Here is a 20,254-nt window from a genome sequence, read left to right on the forward strand (position 1 = left end):
TCCCAGCCCCCTGCTTCTGTTTTGCATTTTCGCAGAGAGAACTACCTTCCTTCTTCCCCATTCAATTTGCTTTCCACAATTGCCCGGCACACCACTGCCAGGCATTCTCCATGCCAAAGCCGATTCCCTTTTGAGGCCACAGAATCTCTTACCGGTACTGTTTGTGTGCCCGCTATGGACTGCGTGCTGGCGTCAGTGCCCGGCTGTTCAGTGTGGCTCTGTGCTGGCGTGTAGAGAGTCAAGGCGTGCTCAGGTACTGCGCTCTGCCCTGAGTAATCCTGTGCTGGGTGCGGGTGTGGCGGAGGAGCATACTCTGCAGGGATGCCATTCTGTGGGGGTGGTGGGTATGTGGCTGGAGGGTAGGGCTGGGCCATTGCGTCAGGCGGAGCCGTGGCGTCCTGGTTGCCCTGAGGATACATAATGAGACAAACACGCTTACTCATGACCAAAAACTTCATGAGAAATCATAAACGTGGTCATGGCACATCATCAATTCCCTCTTCTCTTTGGGAGTGGCAGATACAGATCTGTCTGAGGACTTCCGTTAGAGTAATTTTAGCTCCAAGCTATAACCAGAGCATGTTCGACACGCCACAGTCAGTGCTGGGTTGCGCTCAAAAAACAAAAAGATAACGTGGTAGTCCAAATTCTGCATCGTGGAAGCCCCGATTCTGAAGCCAGGAAAAATCAACCCTGAAGCAAACTGAGGACATTTGTAGAGTGGTTCAATCACAGTGGGCTTCCAGGCAGCAGGAGGCACAGTTCTAAGTCATGCTTATTCCAGAAGTAGGGGTGTGTGTGTAATATGTGATTAACTGTACAAAATTTGAAAAAGAAGAAGGGTTGGTTTTTACACCCCTCTTTTCTCCACCATAAAGAGTCTCAAAGTAGCTTACAATCGCCTCCCTCCCCCACATCATGCATCTTGTGAGGTAGGTGGGGCTGAGAGAGTTCTGAGAGAACTGTGACTGGCACAAGGTCACCCAGCAGGCTTCATGTGGAGGAGTGGGGAATCCAACCCGGTTCTCAAGATTAGAGTCTGCCGCTCTTAACCACTACACCGCACTGGCTCTCAGAAGCAGGAAAGACCTGAGGAACAATACCTGTTTTTTTAAAATGTTGACCACAGTAAAGGCATCTTCTGCAGCATCAGTCCTGCTAGAATAAAAGCTGTAAAGTTCTAAACCGAGACAACCTTTACTCTGAAATGAGTATGGAAACCCAACGCCATTTGATCAAGCTGCTATACAGTTCAGTGTCTCCCTTGCACATTCCACCTGTTTCCTCACTCCCAGCTTCTAGCTGGAATCAAACCGACAAGCCAGTTTATCCTGAAATTATAAACAAAATGCTGTTGATTTATTCAAAAGCTCCGGATTTCTGATGTCACTATGTCAGTGCCTAAAACTGATATTGCTTTCTGTAAAATGGTGAGAGAGTGAGAGAGAGTGAGAGTGAGAGTGAGAGAGAGAGAGAGAGAGAGAGAGAGAGAGAGAGTTTTACCTGTTGATACCTGCTTGCCAGATGCATTGTAGCAAGGATTAGTACTGTCGAAAGGAGAAAAGAACTACCTTCAAAAGCACAGGCAACTTTTAAAAAACATTTCTTCCTGACCTAGAGCATTTACCATTCCCCATTGTCAATATTTTAGCGATGTTAGCATGTAATTTTTATGTCTTTGTATACCTGAATTTATGTTCTGTTTTGTTTTCTCTGTATAAAACATTTGTTTAAGATTATTAGTTTTCCTCAGGTTATTCTAAAACCTCTTGCCAGTTTTAATTCCACATGGTACCATGTTTCTTGAATAAAACAATTCTGACGAGACTGAATGGTGAGACTGAAAAAGAGCCTTGTAAGAAATAAGGAATGGGTGGACAGACTTCTTGTTAGTTTTAGGGGTTCTGTTTTGTATTAACCAGAGTTTCCTACCTATCTACGCACACATATGAGGACAGGGACAGACTCGTGGTTAAAGTGGCCCTGGGAAAGGTAATCAGGGTGACCCTTGTCTCTGGGCCCATCACCCTTACTTCTGATTCTTTTGCAGCTAGTTTCCTTGGTGTTACAATATGCTTTCCACAGCTATGCTGCTGCTTTCTTTCTTTTTTGTTTCTTTATTTGCATAAAAGTGGTATGGGCCATGGAGCATGGAGAACACTATTTTCTCCCTTCTGGATAGGGTCGCCAGCTCCGGGTTGGGAAATACCTGGAGATTTGGGGGGATGGAGTCTGAGGAGGGCGGGGTTTGGAGACAGGAGAGACTTCAATGCCATAGAGTCCAATTGCTGAGATGACCGTTTTCTCCAGGGGAACTGATTTCTATCGCCTGGAAATCTGTTGTAATAGCGGGAGATCACTAGCCAACACTTGGGAGGTTGGCAACCCTCCTTCTGGATGTGGCAAGGTAAGGTTAAACGTGCTTAGGTCAGCAACTGGCCTGGCTTGGCCGGGAGCCAAGTGATGTTGAGGCAGTGCCCCGTGGAGGGTGGGGGAGTGGGGCTGGGAAGGAGCTCAGGGAGAGGCAGTGATAGCCCATTGGGAATTTCCTGGTAGGTTCAATGGCCAATCTGCCTCATTTGAAGAAGAGCGGTGGTGACATATCCCACCTTATATGCTCCCACATGAGTTGGTTAACTTTGTCTTTATATTTGAAAATCAGTCAAGGGCTGGGTCTTAATATGAGAAGCATGTTTGACATGACTTCGGCACTCCCTGGACCCATGACTGGAGGGCTAACGGCAGTTCATAAGGAGTGGCCGGTGCAGGACTTCAGAGCTGGTACTGTGGTCTCCCATACACTCCTGTTTAAGGAGAGAGAAATGAAGGTAAATGAGAACATGACTCCCCCTCCCAAAACAAAGATCAGCTTGGAGTTGGCATGTACACACAAATACTCCCAACTTCTACAGGTTATAGGGTTGCCAGGTCTTCCTTGGCCCCTGGCAGAGGGAAGGGGGTAGGGTTGGCTAGCTCTAGGGTGGAAAAATTCTCGAGATTTGGGGGTGGAGTCTGAGGAGTACAGGGACCTCAGTGGGGTACAATACCATAGAATCCACCCTAGGGTTGCCAACCTCCAGGTACTAGGTAGAGATCTCCTGCTATTACAACTGATCTCCAGCCGATAGAGATCTGTTCACCTGAAGAAAATGGCCACTTTGGCCATTGGACTTGATGGCATTGAAGTCCCTTCCCTCCCCAAACCCTGTCCTCCTCAGGCTCTGCCCCAGAAACCTCCCGCCGGTGGCGAAGAGGGACCTGGCAACCCTAGTCCACCCTCCAAAGCATCCATTTCTCCAGGGGAACTGGTCTCTGTACTCTGGAGATGATCTGAAATTCCGGGGGATCCCCAGGTCCCACCTGGAGGCTGGCATCCCAAACAGGTTTTGTCTGCCATGTGGGAAGCTGCTTGAAACATTCTCTATATGGCAGCTGCTTCACATGAGAGCCATAATGTGCAGATCAGCTCATTAGCGGCTCTCTCACATTATGTGGAGGATTTCCTGTGATACCCCAGCCACTAGCTGCTGCCCAGTGTATCTGCTGGTGGTGCAGAAACTATCCATGTAATGGGAGCAATCCAGTGGGTAAGGTGGGTGACATGTTACTGCTGGCCTGTAGAAGGGGGCACACACACACACTGCCTCTTACAGGCACCATCACACATACAGCCCCTCTCCCTCTTCAATTATAATTTCTCTCACTTGCCCACTAACACACTGTTTCACACTTCACTGCTTCCCTCTCCCCCTTTCCACACCATGTCCCCGTTTCTTGTGCTGACAAACAGCCACAAACCCCTCTGGTTGGAGCTCAAGCACTGCTCTCAGATGCTTTATAGCCCTTGCACAGCATTGCCTCCCCCCCCTCTCTCTTTCACGATGAAATACATCTGCAGCTCCTGGAGCAGAGACAGGCTCCTTAATTGTGTATGTGGCTAATTTATGACAAGGCAAGATCACAGTGGGACAGGCTTGGGAACGCAGCTTTCCCTGCTGGAAGAGAGAAACCTTTCTACCCCAGGCCTTGTCCGTAGCCTGTTCTATTCGCCGTTGCAGCCTACTGACTGGAAGATGTCGGAGAGCCCTCTTACAAGGAACATGGCAGTAAACAGAAACACATACAGAACATGAGGAAAACATTTTCAAATCGGCAACATCACTCAGGGACTACTCAGTTTCTTCGTGTACCATGTCAGCACCTGGTATTTTGGGAGGTAGGGTGGGGGAACATAGTTGCATCCATGTGGACACAACACTACCTGAGATAGGATTGCCAGGTCCCTCTTCACCATCGGCAGGAGGTTTTTTGGAGTGGAGCCTGAGGAGGGCGGGGTTTGGGGGGGGGGACTTCAATGCCATCAGTCCAATTGCCAAAGCAGCCATTTTCTCCAGGTGAACTGATCTCTATCAGCTAAAGATCAGTTGTAATAGCAGGAGATCTCCACCTAGTACCTGGAGGTTGGCAACCCTAACCTGAAACCACATTGTGCCAACAATCTTGTTTGTTGGAAAGGAAACCGTTGAACTGGCTCAGTGCTGTGCCAGAAAAGGGGCAGACTCAGGAACCTCAGGATCCCAAATTAGGCTTCTCTGCTGGGGCAAAAGAGTGGGGCAGCACTGATGCTTCCTAGACAGTTCCCTTCAAAATGTTTTCCAGGAAAGGGCCAGAGAATCCCTAACTGATAGTTCATAGTGGTGACTGTTGTGGGCCACGATCCAGACTCCTGAAGAGGGTAAAGTAAATACTACCATACGATAAAGGATATTGCTCACCGATCACCCATTTCCTGTACCTTGTCCTAAAAACCAAGCCAGCTTAGGTTCCAGAGAAGGACAACAAAGATGGTGAGGGGTCTGGAGACCAAGTTCTATGAGGAAAGGTTGAAGGAGCTGGGTATGTTTAGCCTGAAGAGGAGAAGACTGAGAGGGGATATGATAACCATGTTCAAGTACTTGAAGGGCTGTCATATAGAGGAGGGTGCCGAGTTGTTTTCTGTTGCTCAAGAAGGTCGGACCAGAACCAACGGGTTGAAATTAAATCAAAAAAGTTTCCATCTAGACATTAGGAAGAATTTTCTAACAGTTAGAGTGGTTCCTCAGTGGAACAGGCTTCCTCGGGAGGTGGTAAGCTCTCCTTCCCTGGAGGTTTTTAAGAAGAGGTTAGATGGCCATCTGTCAGCAATGCTGATTCTGTGACCTTAGGCAGATGATGAGAGGGAGGGCATCTTGGCCATCTTCTGGTCACTAGGGGTGTGGAGGGGGGAGGTAGTTGTGAATTTCCTGCATTGTGCAGGGGGTTGGACTTGATGGCCCTGGTGGTCCCTTCCAACTCTATGATTCTATGATTCTACTTTCCAATTGTATTTCTCCTTTTAGGATTTCCCAAATATTTTAGAATACTTAATACTCTGCCCCCTCAGGTAGCTAACGGAAATGTGTATTGGGTTGGACTGGCTCTGCTTCTTGGTGGTTGAAATGTTCAATAAGCCATCCATTTGGAGTGTAGGCATGGTGTGGTCATGGTGGGGAGATCTAAACAATTCCTTTTTAAAAACATGGCTCAGGATTATTACAGTATACACAATTTGCACACTTCGCTAGCTTTTTACAAATTTGAGTCCATGATAAAAGGATTTGTGTTCAGATAATTAATAATGGGATAATAATGGAATTTTGGAACTTGATCACATACATTGGGGTTGCCAAATTTAAAAAAAAAATACTGGACACACTGAGGCTCCTTTTTATTTACTGCTCAAAGACCAACACGTCATAAGCAAAAAAGAAAAATAGAATACAAATTAACAACTAAATAACTAAAATCATATGTAACATTTCATTTCAAATTTCTTATTTTAACTCTATGAATACAAGTCAAAATTTAAAAAGTAATATCATTTAATGCCATCAATAAGAATTTCGCAACCTCCAAGGACACATTTAGATCAACATCTGCTAGCAACTTGCTTACAAGCTCTTGCTTTGTATCGGGGCTCCATTTTTGAATATACCTATAGATCCATTTCTTGCGGACCACTTTGTATTTCTTACAATCGATGAAAAAGTGCCAAATGGTCCCCAAGTCCCCTGAGTTACATTCGCAAAATCACCTTGAGAAGGGGATCCCTTGGAGCCTACCTGATAGTTCCTCTAACGGCAAAGCATTTACTCCACACTGAGGCTCAGTGCCACCGCCTCCTAGAGCAAGCAGAACAAAGCAGACTGTTTGCGCTGGGGGGAGCACCCAGCCCCACCAGCCCCACTGCCAAAGCGGCCATTTTCTCCAGGTGAACTGATCTCTGTCAGCTGGAGATCAGGTGTAATAGCAGGAGATCTCCAGCTAGTACCTGGAGGTTGGCAACCCTACAGCAAGGTGACCAGTTGACCTGGTCAGTCCAGCATAATCATGGTCTGTTTAGGAAAAACTCTGAAATAATACTGGACATTTAAATGTCTGTTTCCCCACCCCCATTTCTCCCCCCAGACAGTCAGTGAAAATACTGGAGTGTCCAGGTCAATACCGAACACTGGTCATTTTATGTACAATATTAGTCCCTTCTATGTCACGGAGGCCACAGGCTACAAATTCCCTTGCCTTTGATGGTATGTGAAGGACAGGCAAAGTTTCAGTAGGACTGCAACTTACAGAGTCCTGCAGCTGTCCTTAACTAGAATTACCTTCCTTTTTTCTGAAAGAAGGAAGGTGGGTTTGCTAATCTATATGGCTCACAGACAGTAATAAATAAATAAATCTTTTTGTACCGGGGGTGGGGGCGGTCAGTGGCAAAGAACAGGAGGTGCTCTGTGATTTCCCACAGCTGCAACATCAGCAAGCTGATAGTCTGCAACATCCCCAACGAAAGGATAATGCAGTACCTAATGCACAAGTTGGCAGCTCCTTCATCCCATCAACTCACATGCCAAGTAACTCCTACTTAATTAGGCCAGAAGAACCAAGGCAGGTATGACCACAGTGAACTTCCACAGCCTTGCCCGCATGCGGAGGATTCCTCTGTGCCCACTTGGTGTATTGTAGAGGTATAATGGGTGCTATGATGATGTGGCATCATGTGAAATGGGTGTGACAATCAGCAGGAAGAATAGATCCATAGTGCAAACGTGAACCAGAAAAAACACAGCACAAGTCATGAAGCAGAATGGACTCCGGTTCCAAGGAATATACATGCAGGGGACCATAAAAATACATCTCTGTGGGCTGTTGCGCTGCCTGACCAAAAGAAATGCAAGACAAGCCATGAACAACAAAAAAGATTTCTTCCCTGCCAGATATTTACAACTGATACTCATCACAAAACACACAAAACACAAAAGATTGGGGAAGTTTTTGTCTGCTCTACTGATTTAAAAATAAGGATATGTGGTAGGGGAAAAACAACTGACTTTATGAATTCCATGTACCAATCGATCAAATGCAGAACTGGAGATTGGATGCTGACACGTTAATGGTTTCATAGAAGGAAAAAAATATGTAGTGGAAGAAACCCTGTTGCCTATACCTGTTTCATCAAAGATTTTTCAACCTTCTGGGGGGGCATTATGAAGTTCAACTAGACCCCACCACACACATAGTTTGTAGTCCTGCTTGTCAGCTTCAAAAAGGACTCTCCTTTGGGGGAGAGGATTCAGAAGGAGGTGACATATTCACAGTATGGAGCATAGCTGGACAGCTATCCCCCCCCCCCACACACACACACACATTCACTAGGCATCTGAGGCAACTGAGCCTCTCATAACCCTGGCTGGATACTGTGATGTTATTTTTTCCCCCAATCTTACCCTATGTAATGATGTCATTGAGAACAAACAAAACGAAACTAATTCAGAGTGAGGGCTGAGTGAACATGTTTTGCCCTCATTCTGAATGAGCTCAACCTGCCCCAACAGCATCATTGCATGGTTAAATCTGATTGGCTACATGATGTCGTTTCTTTCACGGGGATACTTTTTTTTTCTTGTTTAAAGGACATCACAGCAGCGGCAGATTGGGACTATGGGACTATGATGACATTCATTACTGGTGCCAAAGAGACAGGTATCTGCCACCCTCTCCCCCAACTAGGGTTGCCAACTGCCAGGTAGTAGCAGGAGATCTCCTGCTAATTCAACTGATCTCCAGCTGATAGAGATCAGATCACCTGGAGAAAAATGGCCACTTTGGCCATTGAACTCTATGGCATTGAAGTCCCTCCCCTCCTCAAACCCTGCCCTCCTCAGGCTCCGCCCCAAAAATCTCCCGCCGATGGCGAAGAGGGACCTGGCAACCCTACCCCCAACCCTGTTTCTGTGAATGTGTGGTTTGGCACTCCTCTTGATTACTCAAAATGATTTGGGCATGCAGAGATGACCTGGTCATCTTCGACTACTACTACTACTACACTTTTATTTATATCCTGCCCTCCCCTTGGCAATGCTGGGCTCAGAGCGGCTAAAAACACAATTTAAATATAATAAGACTTTTAGTCATAGACAGTACAAAATTATAAAAAGGAAGGGAAGGGAAGGGAGGCCAGCATCTAGATTACACTGTTGCTGTCCTCAACATTAGGCCTAGTGGAACATCTCTGTCTTACAGGCCCTGCAGAACCCAGGCAGGTCCCGGGTCTCACTAGACAGAGAGTTCCACCAGACCAGGGCCAAGGTCAAAAAGGCCCTGGCCAAGGACCTCTAGTAGATTGGTGTTAGCTGAGTGTAAAGTTCTCAGGTGGTTATACAGGGAGAGCTCTCAGGGGGTTATACAGGGAGAGGCGGTCCCAGGGCTTTAAAGGTTCAAACCAGAACCTTGAACATGACAACATCTGATTCTGCTGCTGTAGTTATCTAATACACAAAAACTAGTGGCCCAGGTGGGTGTGGCCCTAGGTGAATTCCAGCCAGTTCAACGGGATCTGGATGAGACTGGAATGTGTACATAGATGTGCTTATACATCAGCTGGACATATGGAGGTCTACTTTCGTACACATATTGCCTTGCTGCATTGGAGCAGACTTTTTACAACTCCTTAGAGATGATGATGTCTCTTTAGAAATAACAGTCCATCATAAATCCCATACATGTTTGCAGTACAGAGGCACTATATAACTAGCAAGGACTAAAATCATGAAGCAGGTCGAAATCCAAAACAAAATAAAAACCATCTTACAAAGACACAATGTTTTAACACATCTTAAATTTACTTATATGGGGCTCATAATAGATACGGCAGGAAATTTCTGACTAGCTGTCAAAGCCCTAAAGGAGAAAGCAGTATGAGCTTTCCATGAAATGGAGAGAGGAAAGCCTACTGACTAAATAAAACCTGCAATAAAGCAGCCACTAACACTTTTTTCACAGCATCATCCTACTCACTCATTTGTGGTATGAAATGCTGAGAGCTGCTTTAATTAGAGAATATACTACTTGGGGATAAAAAACTTGAGAAATCTCTCTATCTATACAGCAGCCTACAATTCCTTCAGGTACACAGAACTACAGCAACCATCTATAACTTCAGCATGCTGTGGCAGGGGCTGTGGTTCAGTGGTAGAGCATCTGCATGGCATGCTGAAGGTCCCAGGTTCAATCCCTGGCATCTCCAGTTGAAAAAATCTGGCAGTAGGGGATGTGAAAGACCCCCCTACCTGAGACCATGGAGAGCTGCTGCCAGTCTGAATAGCCCGTACTGACCTTAGAGGACCTATGAATGGTCTGATTCAGTATAAGGTAGTTCCATGTGTTCATGCTGTGTGTGTTAAGTGCCGTCAAGTCGCTTCTGACTCATGGCGACCCTATGAATGAAAGTCCTCCAAAATGTCCTATCCTTGACAGCCTTGCTCAGATCTTGCAAATTGAGGGCTGTGACTTCCTTTATTGAATCAGCCCATCTCTTGTTGGGTCTTCCTCTTTTCCTGCTGCCCTCAACTTTTCCTAGCATGACTGTCTTTTCCAGTGACTCTTGTTGTCTCATGATGTGACCAAAATACAATAGCCTCAGTTTAGTCATTTTAGCTTCTAGGGTCAGTTCAGGCTTGATTTGATCTATAACCCACTGATTTGTTTTTTTGGCAGTCCACTGTATCCGTAACACTCTCCTCCAACACCACATTTCAAAGGAATCTATGTTCATGCTACTTGAACATTATTCACTGTCATACACCATATGAAGATGAAATGCTGGTTTCTAGTGTTAAGATTATCAAAGCAGTCCACACCCACTATATTAGGGTCAGACCTGAGAGCTGACGACACTGGAGTTCTATTACTAGAGCTTCAGAAACATTATTGGGTCTTAAAAAGCAACTACGGGAGTTATACGAGTCAGGTCTGTGGTACTAGGGAAGTGGGGGGTAGTTCTTCCCTTTACGCTATTTTGTTGATTCAAAATCCCCCTTCCCACTTTAACCTTATGTTCTTAACCTCTAGTAGAGAAAAAAACGCACACATATAATCCCCATCTTTCTTCCCTATCAGGGCTTAAAGCAGGTGGAGGAGCATTTTCAATCAGGGGAACAGCATGGAAGAGTCTGAGGAGACGATGAGAGATAGAAACATTTTAAATAAATACATTTAAGTAGGACTACGCATTCTACTGCAGCTGTTTCTAAAAGCCCTATAATACGTATAGAGTTTCAGTCATGGAAGTCCCAAAAGTCATGCATAACTTGGCCTACAAGATCCAGATTATAAGAAGCCATATGAGTGCAGCTGACCTAGGGTTGCCAATATCCAGGTGGGGTCTGAAGTTCTTCTGGAATTACAACTGATCTTCAGACTAGAGATCACTTCCCCTGGAGGAAATGGCACCTTTGGAGGGTGGAATCTATGGCATCACATCTGTGCTGAGCCCCCACCCCTACCCAAACTTAGACTTCCCCAAGCTCTACCCAAATCTCCAGGAATGTCCCAACCCAGAGTTGGCAACCCTATGCTGACCTGTATCACCCTCTATGTTTCTTTGGTGGCACATAAGAGAAAAACATGGTGTGATATCACCACATTTCCTCAGTTCACAAGGGACAGCCAACGTAGTGGAGCAGGGGGTGGAGGAACACTAATGTGATGCTCCTTTGACACTTTTTTTCCAGCTACATGTTGTAGGGGAGGCATATAATCTAAATGACAAACGATGCCTGTTAACCTACTAAAATTAGGCTCAAACCACTGGATCTAAAGCTTTGCAAACAAAACAAATCACAAAGAGAGACAGGTATTAGCAGCTACCCAAATGGCTAACTAGTTCCTTTCTGTGACTATTTTATTAGTATACCTGCAAAATTAATTAATTATTTTTTTTGTTTTTACTGTATTGTTGCATTTTGGTTATCTTGTGAGTTGCTTTGGGTTTCTGGAGCAAAAAGTCATATATAAGTGCTGCAAATGCACAAAATAAACTGGAGTGGCAGTTCATGACAGTGCAATCCTCAGCAGACTTACACTCTTCTAAGACCATTGAAGTCAATGGGTTTAAAAGAGTGTAAATTCTGTTTAGAATTGCACTGAAAATCTCTTAAATAAAAATACATAAAAGTTGACACATTTTCACAGAATATTAAGTAAGAATAAGAAAGTCAAATTCTGGATGGTACCACTAAAGCAAACATGATGTAGACACACTTGTGTTTAATTCTCCTCAATGTACATAGTGAACTAATTTGTAACAGGGAGAAGGGAGGAGGGTTACTACACTTTTTAAAAAGTGGAAAACATTTTTTTAAAGTGGAAAACGTTCAAAATACAGTTGCACTATCCGGCCACCTGAATTAACACAGCCAATAGCAGTAACACCAAATGATGTATAACATGTAGAATTTAACCTCAATGAAGGTTAGAAACAACAGAGGTTGGGAGTTCAGGGTTCCAAATGATCAGAAGTCAACAAAAATTAAAGAGAATGCATAGTGACTAATTCTGAAAGAGAAGAAAGACAATCGTCTGCACATTGTGTACAAGCCACTTGGCACATTGACTCAAGAATGGACTGTGCTGAAGCCAGACATGAAATCCATACCTTAACCGCAAAATCTGAGCTCCCCTGTGCTCAGAGACACAGACATCCACTTGACACACAAGTCAGTGATTTGTACTTCCCATAGACTTTGGTAATGATTGCATATTTTATCATGCCAATTTCAGTTTCTTAGAATAAATTTGGCCTGACTTGCATTCAGATCTTTCACTGCTTGGGTCTTCTTTCCTGCCTCAATTTACTGCTGCCCTGCTAAGGTCCTCTGTAGCCAGTGCCTCTGTTCACAGGATGTCTTTTCCCCATAGCTCTGGAAAAAGGTTCTTGTGCCACCTCAACTGCCAGATAAACATGTCATAAAAGTACACTGGAGGTACAGCTGAAGGGGCTATATAATGTTGTGAAACAAGTAACAGACAACACATTCTAAATTGTGGTGATATCCTGGAATTAGGAGGATTTTTTTGAAACAGGAGATTTCTCTTAAAATAGCAGACATCTGCCAGTCATAATGAAGGGCTTCTGGTGAGAGAATTTATCTCGTTATAACCTGTTATCATGGAAAGAGCTCACCCCCTCCCCTGCACAAACTGGTCAGAAGAAGCCAGGGCCCCCAAATACACAGGGGGTGGGGTGGGGGGCAATTTGGCAGGAACAGAGAAACCAGGAGCGACATCTACTCTACCATGCTTTCTTCCCTGCCTCTATGCTCTACCCTCCAGCAACGCCTCTCTATGCCATGATACCTGGGGAGCACGTGGGAGTGTTTCTATCTATAAACAGATGGGGCAGCAGGGGGTGGGCGAGTGGGTGGCTGGTGGGAGGGATGCCAGAGGGGACAGGGAAGCATGTAGAGTACACACAACAGTGCCACCCTTGCCATCTCCTGATGTTTCAAGCCTCAATCTCTTCTACCTATGCAACCACCTAGCTAATCTCCATTATTAATTTGGCCTGTCTTGGCACTCCTCATCCTGAAGATGATTTCTTTCAGGGCCCATTAGACTCACCTGATCTCCAGCGTGTCTTTGTGTGACACATCTGCCCAGATCTATAGCTCCCTGTGACAAACTTCCTGACAGTGGGATGATTGTGATGTGTGCGTGCACGCACATTTCTGTCTGGAATGGGGAATGTGTGGGGTGTTAAGACTGAGTTGAACAGTTAAGACTGAGTTCTTTTACTGCTCTCGCTCTTTCTCACACACACAAATATCAATTAGTAAATGAGATCCTGTTGAGGCTTGCTCAAGCAGGAAATCCTATCCATATCTCAAATTCCCATCAGGCCACCTTCCCAAAATAAACATATCGTTCCCCATCCTGCGTTTTCTACAAACAACTCCTTCACTCACCTGCTGCAGGTCATTCACCCTCCTTTAAACATCATTTTTGTCCCCTCCTGTGGTTTATGCTTTAGTGAGAATGAGTGTCCTGAGGGAGGGGAGAGTACATCAACTTACACCACTTGGTGCTCCTGTGTGGCCTCTGTGATGAGACAGGAGCATTTCTCAGATGGTGTCATGTCTTACTCACCAGTGTTAATGGAGACACCTCATTAGAGGTAAATTAGATCAGTACTAAGCACTTTCAAGTGTGTTGTGCTCCCAGAGCTGTCTATCCAGGCTCCAAAGTGAGGTCCACAGAAAGAGAAACAGCTATTTACTCCAAAGCAACATGGAAGCTAGAAACAGCATTTGTACAACTGATGTGCCAATTTATGGTGCATAGGGATTTTCCCCCCCACCTGTGAACTTATTATTTTAATACAGCCCTTCCTTTGAAGTGGTATAGTTCAGAGTTCTACTGTCTTATACTGAGCGTGATCTAAACACACAGAAATTTTGTAAATAATAAGGTAATAGACGGAGGTGGCAGAATTCTCACTTGTATATTTTTTGAATGCTCTCTTTCCCCCCATAAATTAAAAAAAACCCCTGCTGATCAAAAATTAGAAAGATTCTAACCCAGCCCTCTTTGCAGTGTTGATTTTCTACTTGTAGAGAGGCTGTAGGGTTGTAGAGCACACCACTTCCTCATGCTTAGGGTTGCCAACCTCCAGGTAGTAGTTGGAGATCTCCTACTGTTACAACTGATCTCCAGCCAAGAGATCAGTTCACCTGGAGAAAATGGCTGCTTTGGCAAGTGGACTCTATGGCATCAAAGTCCCTCCCCTCTCCAACCCTGCCCTCCTCAGGCTCCGCCCCCAAAACTTTGTGCCGGTGGCAAAGAGGGACCTGGCAACCCTACTCATACTGCTTGTATAGACTAGTATTTAAAAACTGGCTTGTACTCTTGTCCCTTGAGCCTGTCCTTCAATAGACTACACCGAGATCATCCAAGCCAAATGCAGGTGCTGCCTCTCTCTCCCTAAACATAGCAGTGGACTAAGAGCCTAACAGAAGGCATTGGCATGGAAGGAAGCCAAACAGCTGAGAAGATGTCTGTCTCTACACAGTGGCCTAAAACGCACGACCACTTACCGCGGTTTCTGCCCAGGCTCCTCCCCGTTCCAGCCAGGATTAAATGAACCCGGGCCGGGGGAGTATCTGTACACATGACCCATGGCGAAACTGTGCGCTGCTCCGTCCATGCAAACAGAAAACACGGGAGCAACGAACTTCCTGGTCATCCAGCAACGCCCCCTCCCCCTGGTGATTGGTCGATTCACTCTCACTGACCAACCACAGCCTCTGGTGTCCACGCTCCGCTTCCGGGTAAGTTGAACAAGCCAGGGATAACGTTTTGGCTCCTCAAGAGCAAATCCGGGTTCGTTTTGGGTCGACACATCGCTCGGCCAGCAGCAAATCAAGTGCCGTTCGTTTGTGAGGATTTGATCCTGGGTGAAATTGGGAATCAACAGGGAGGAGCCTGGGCAGAAACCGCGGTAAGTGGTCGTGCGTTTTAGGCCAGTGAGAGGTCACACTGGATGCTTGGGATTTAAGGAACCTGGCTCGTGAGCTCCTCTCTCCTGCCCCTTCTGCTCTGCCCATCAGATTTCTGCCTTGTTCATCCATAGGTGAACGGGGGCAAATGGAAATCCAAGAGGAAGAAATGTGGAATATGCACAGATTGTCAACATGCATATATCAGCTTGGACCCTGCCTAAAATCTCTGCTGACAGAACAGATTTCTGTCAGTAGGGCATCTCTTTTCTGCAACCCCCTCTTGCTGTAGCCACAAAGGTCCTCTGAAATGCTACTGCTGGGGGATGGGGGACATCACAAAAACAGCATATGGGGTAGAACCAGTGACAATCAACCCCGTCTCCTTCATCAGCAAAAATGATAGACAGGACAGACTCCATCCCTGGCAAAATCCCATCTCTCACCAAAATAAAAATGGGGGAAACATCCAGCCCTCGTTCTTTTGCTCAGGGGCAGCCTCTCGAGCCCTTGACTTCCTCCTCCCAGGGACCTTCCTTAGACACAGCTGGCTCACACTGCCTGCAGCTGGTGTCTCATCTACCTAGAGCTCGCTCCTCTCCGCTGGACGCCTCTGCAGCGCCTGGCCCGGGCCGCCTCGCCCGCCTCATTGGCAAGACTCGGGAGTTGGATCTAATCTTGCACTGATTAAATGTCCCTCATTAACGAGTTTCTTTAATTAATGGAGTTTTTGGGCTTGCTTGGCTTGCTGTCTCCCCACTGCTCTCTGCTGCCTCAGCACAAACACGGGGCCATTCCCTTTCGAGTCATTTAGTGAGTGGGGCTGCTTCCTGCCGACACGGCACTTTGCTGATGGCGCCTGTCGCCTCACGCCTGATGGCTCCATTTTTAACATTCCCCCCTTTTATTTGGGGAAGGAGGAGGAAACAACTATCATATATTCATGCGAAGTGGAACCTACACAGAAAAGGGTTTGCTATCATATCAATCAGATCAACAAGAAGAAGAGTTGGTTTTTCCTATGCCGACTTTCTCTACCACTTAAGGAAGAATCAAACCAGCTTACAATCACCTTCCCTTCCCCTCCCCACAACAGACACCCTGGGAGATAGGTGGAGCTTAAAGAGTGTGACGAGCCAAGATCACCTAGGGCTTCATGTATAGGAGTGGGGAAACTAATCCAGTTCACCAGATTAGCCCCTGCCACTCATGTGGAGGAGTGGGGAATCAAACCCGGTTCTCCAGATCAGAGTCCACCTCCAAATCACTGCTCTTAACCACTACACCATGCTGACTCTCAACAAGGAGGAAAGCAAAAGGGGCAACTGCATACAGGCTTAGGCTGCGGGTCCTGAGTCTGTAACACTTCCTTCCTACACATCAGCAATCCATCCGTTGAGATTTCAGAATGCAAAGAAAACCTTTGACTACAACCCCCCCCCTCCAACTCTCTCCTCTGCCCCATCAAGTCAATGAGACATTAGTTCCTGTTGGGGAGCTCTTACTTTGCCTTTTCTGGGCATCCAGGAAACTGGAACCTGTACTATCAGGACTGAGAGTTGGTGCAAAGATTCAAATTCCCATTGTAACAAATCAGTGTGGATGGCTTACAGCGAGCTACAATCTCTCTGTCTAACTTTGCAAGAATTATTTTATTGTCAGGATAAATGAGGGAAAAAAGATATAAAACATGTTGTCAACTAAAAGGTGATGTGGAATACTACTCAGGATCTGAAACACACGGCACTGTTTACCCAATGGTATTTCCAATGCAGTTCCCTGCCTAGGATAAAGGTTTCCCAATGATCTTTAAGATGAGTTACAACCACTTAGTTCAAGATACATGCGCCGTCCAAGGATGGACGCACAAGGGACAGATCAGAGAACACAGATGCCGCATACTGAGCCAGCCTTAGGAGGACTCATGTCCATCCTGAATCACTGAAACCTTTTCCCCCACCCCATACATCAAACCAATATATTTTTCTCTTCCCCTACCAGCCCACTTCTCTGTGGATGTCACTAATACAAAACACCAACAACAACAACACACACAACCTCCTATAGCTAATGCTATAGGCTGCCAGAACCTCCAAGTGCTTACTCAACCATCATGCACAGTATAGACACCAATAATTTACACAGTGGCATATGTGCACCAAGAGCCAAAAGTGCACATCTATTCTGGATGTACCTAACAAGCTGGAGAAGGACTACTACCAAAAAGGAAGTTGCTCCATGCATAGCACAGACTTCTTCTAGCCATGGATTGTCGGGGTCCTGAAAGCCTGGCTTGTTTAAACCACTGTAGTGTCAAGGGTTCCATGCATACACTGTAGCTTGTGTCTGTGTCTCTTGGGTCTCGGCCAGAACAAAGCTGGCTGCCAGATAAAGCTATGCTCAGAGTGTTATGTTCCCAGCACAAAAGCTATTAAGCAGTGCAGCTAAGTCCAAGAGGACCATTCTCTCTCTCTCTCCCCTCCCCTCCCTCCTCTATCTCAATCCCCACAGCCACCTCACTTGTGCTCAGCTCAGCACATCACAAAGGCAGTAGCAGGCCTATGGCAAACAGCCACCTGCTTCCACAGGTCTCTGGGAGCTTGAGTGGGGGGATAGCTCAGACTAGAAATGCCACAAGGTACAAGAAAGTCTGGAGGCCGCAACCACAAAAGCACACAGAGCAATGCACACATGTTTAACCAGTTTGCAATAGCTTATTACTATGGCTTATTTTTTAAAATCTGTTCTATGTTGTGTGTGTGTATATATATTAGTCGCTTAATAAGGTTACTCCTTCTTCCAAAAAGTTTTAAAAGTATAGCTATCACTAATTTGCAAATGAATCCATTCTTTTACTTCCTGTGCCTGACACTGGGGACTGTGTCATGAAAGTGGGGCTCAGCTCGGGGTGACTCGCACACTGCCTTCCCTCGGATTTGGCCTCCTTTTCACACTAATGCCTGTTGCCAGGAAGCGGAGGTCGTCCTGTAGAAGCAACTGCCTCCCTGAGAAGGAACTGACGGCTCCTGCCATCATTCAGCAAAGCACTGACCTGTGAATATTTCATTACCCTAAACACTGCGCCATCCATACCAAGCAGGGAACCTGGCCTGTGGGAACAAGTACTAGACACGCTGGCAGGGAAAGGGGGGATAAGACCAGTTAGGTTGGGGAACAGGTAAACCTGGTTGCTAAAATGGCCTTTCCAGACACTGTCAGGAAAGAAAGTTCTGTCTCTGGAGAATGTGATGAAAATCACAGTGCAGTTCAACTGGCCCCTCCTTTACAGTGCTAGAGGTCAAAAGCAGTGTGTTGTGGCAGATGATGACAGTTGTGGCCTCCCTGGTCAAGGTAAAACCCAGCAATGGCGCTTTTCACCTATCTCCATACAGGATGCACCCGTCCCTGCCTCAAGGAGGATGCATTCTCTGCCCACCAGACTGCCCAGCCAGCGTGGTGTAGTGGTTATGAGCAGTGGTTTGGAGCGGTGGACTCTGATCTGGAGAACTGGGTTTGATTCCCCACTCTCCACATGAGCGGCGGAGGCTAATCTGCTGAACTGGATTTGTTTCCCCACTCCTACACATGAAGCCAGTTGGTTGACCTTGGGCTAGTCGCAGTTCTCATAGAGCTCTCTCAGCCCCACCTACCTCACAGGGTGTCTGTTGTGGGGAGGGGAAGGGAAGGTGATTGTAAGTCGGTTTGATTCTACCTTAAGTGGTTGAGAAAGTCGGCATATAAAAACCAACTCTTCTTCTTCTTTGAGAAAGGAACAGATTCTCACTCCTGGAGGTATGCCTTTGGGCTTTGGTGGGCAAGGCCGTGAATCTGTTATCCCCAGCACTAGGGGAACGCTCACATCAGAATGAATTTGCATTTCAGAACTTTAAACTGATCGGCTAGAGAAGTTACACAAGTGTTGCCAGGATGTGGAGAGCCAGATGCCAGCAGAGGGATGGGCAGGTGAGTGTAAATCAGGTAAGTTGTGCCCAAATCCCAGTTTGGGTTCAATTCTCTGCACCATTACCATTACTATCAGGCAGCTGCACCACAGCATGACAGAAATGCATTCACTAAATCTCAGTCCTCCTCCCCCAATTCCTTTGGCAGAGATTGCAGATTGTCCTGATATCATAGTGGGGATGCAGTTACAGGGTAGGGGACAGATCCATAGTCTGGCTCAGCGAGAGAGACACAGATCCGACGGATCCTGGAGCTGGAATCCAGGAAGAGCATCTGATATGAGGATAATCTGACTGAAAGGGGAACTTTATAATCCAAGAAGCCTCTTTTGTCTCCCTTCCACTAAACAAAACTCACCAGTACCCAGACACCCCACCCCTCCCCACAGAACTCTGTCCACCTATTCACACCTAAAAAAACCGACTGACTTCCCTATTGTATCCTCTTCATTTCCAGCCCCTATGATGGAAGGCAAGGGTTCATTCCGTTTTGCTTGTTTCTCACCTCTCTGTCTGACAATCTGGGACTCAAGGAATTCAGTGACACGAAGATGATGAAAAGGGCAAAAGAACAACTCGCTCACAACTCCTTGACGGTCAGAGCGTGAGTTCCCAGAGAGCTCAGCCGACATCAGTCCATCCTTCACCTATGCCAGAGTGAGCCTCATATCAGGAAAGGCCCACTGCTAGCTAGCCTGAATGGCAGAAAGGATTGTGCATATGAATTGCCCCTTAATGTTTCAGGAAAGGGCTTTTCATGTTTGGGCATGCACACATTCATGATGCCTGCCTGCACAGAGATGCACAACAGGATTGTACCACAGGGCCGGCAAGCACTAGGGAACTAGCCACTGCACATGTGGGGGGTCTGGTTCTTGGCTTCCTTATCCGGAAAGCAAGGAGCTGAGACTGCATGAAATATTAATGCTGTAAATGGTGCAATTTCATCTGCATTCAGCCAACTTCATGTATATTTCAGAGTGTGATGGGATGATAATGTTGTGTGACTGAGGCAAAATGGGAGGGGTGCAATGGGCTGGGATAAGGGGGGCATTACTGGAGCTTTCTGGGCTGGCATACTTAATAGGCAGGCCAGCCATGGGCCCCAGGTTCACTGGAAGGAACATTAGGATGTTCAGGACAGCAATTTGTAGATGGCTGTTCTCAAAACTGGAAAGGCATGGTATTGCCTCAAGAAGTGTGACTACATCCAGTGGGGAGGATGGAGTGATCTCCCAACACCAATTCAAGATGGCACCCAACCCCCTCCAAGAAATAGCAGTCTTATTGCTAATGCTGGTCATGCCTGTGGTTTAAATCCCTGGGTCATGGGGCATGAACGGGCCAGTTTCTCTATCGCTTCCTTCTCTTCTTCCTTCTAGGTGTTTGACTATGACAAGCAGTGGATTCATGAGGAACCATGGGGGTAGGAAGGAAACAATTTGG

At 46.3% G+C, this 20,254-nt stretch overlaps 1 protein-coding gene across 9 annotated transcripts in view; it reads right to left on the bottom strand.

Annotated features, from left to right (window-relative positions):
- RBFOX3 (RNA binding fox-1 homolog 3) overlaps positions 1-20,254 on the bottom strand; it is a 254,120-nt gene that overhangs the window by 21,902 nt on the left and 211,964 nt on the right. For all 9 annotated transcript variants that reach the window (XM_056864576.1, XM_056864610.1, XM_056864617.1 and 6 more), the window contains one exon: positions 153-407. In XM_056864576.1, coding sequence (XP_056720554.1) covers positions 153-407 — 255 coding nt within the window. The remainder of the gene's footprint in view (positions 1-152; positions 408-20,254) is intronic.

The sequence above is a fragment of the Euleptes europaea genome, chromosome 1 (genome assembly GCF_029931775.1).
Source record: "Euleptes europaea isolate rEulEur1 chromosome 1, rEulEur1.hap1, whole genome shotgun sequence".
Taxonomy (NCBI): domain Eukaryota; kingdom Metazoa; phylum Chordata; class Lepidosauria; order Squamata; family Sphaerodactylidae; genus Euleptes; species Euleptes europaea.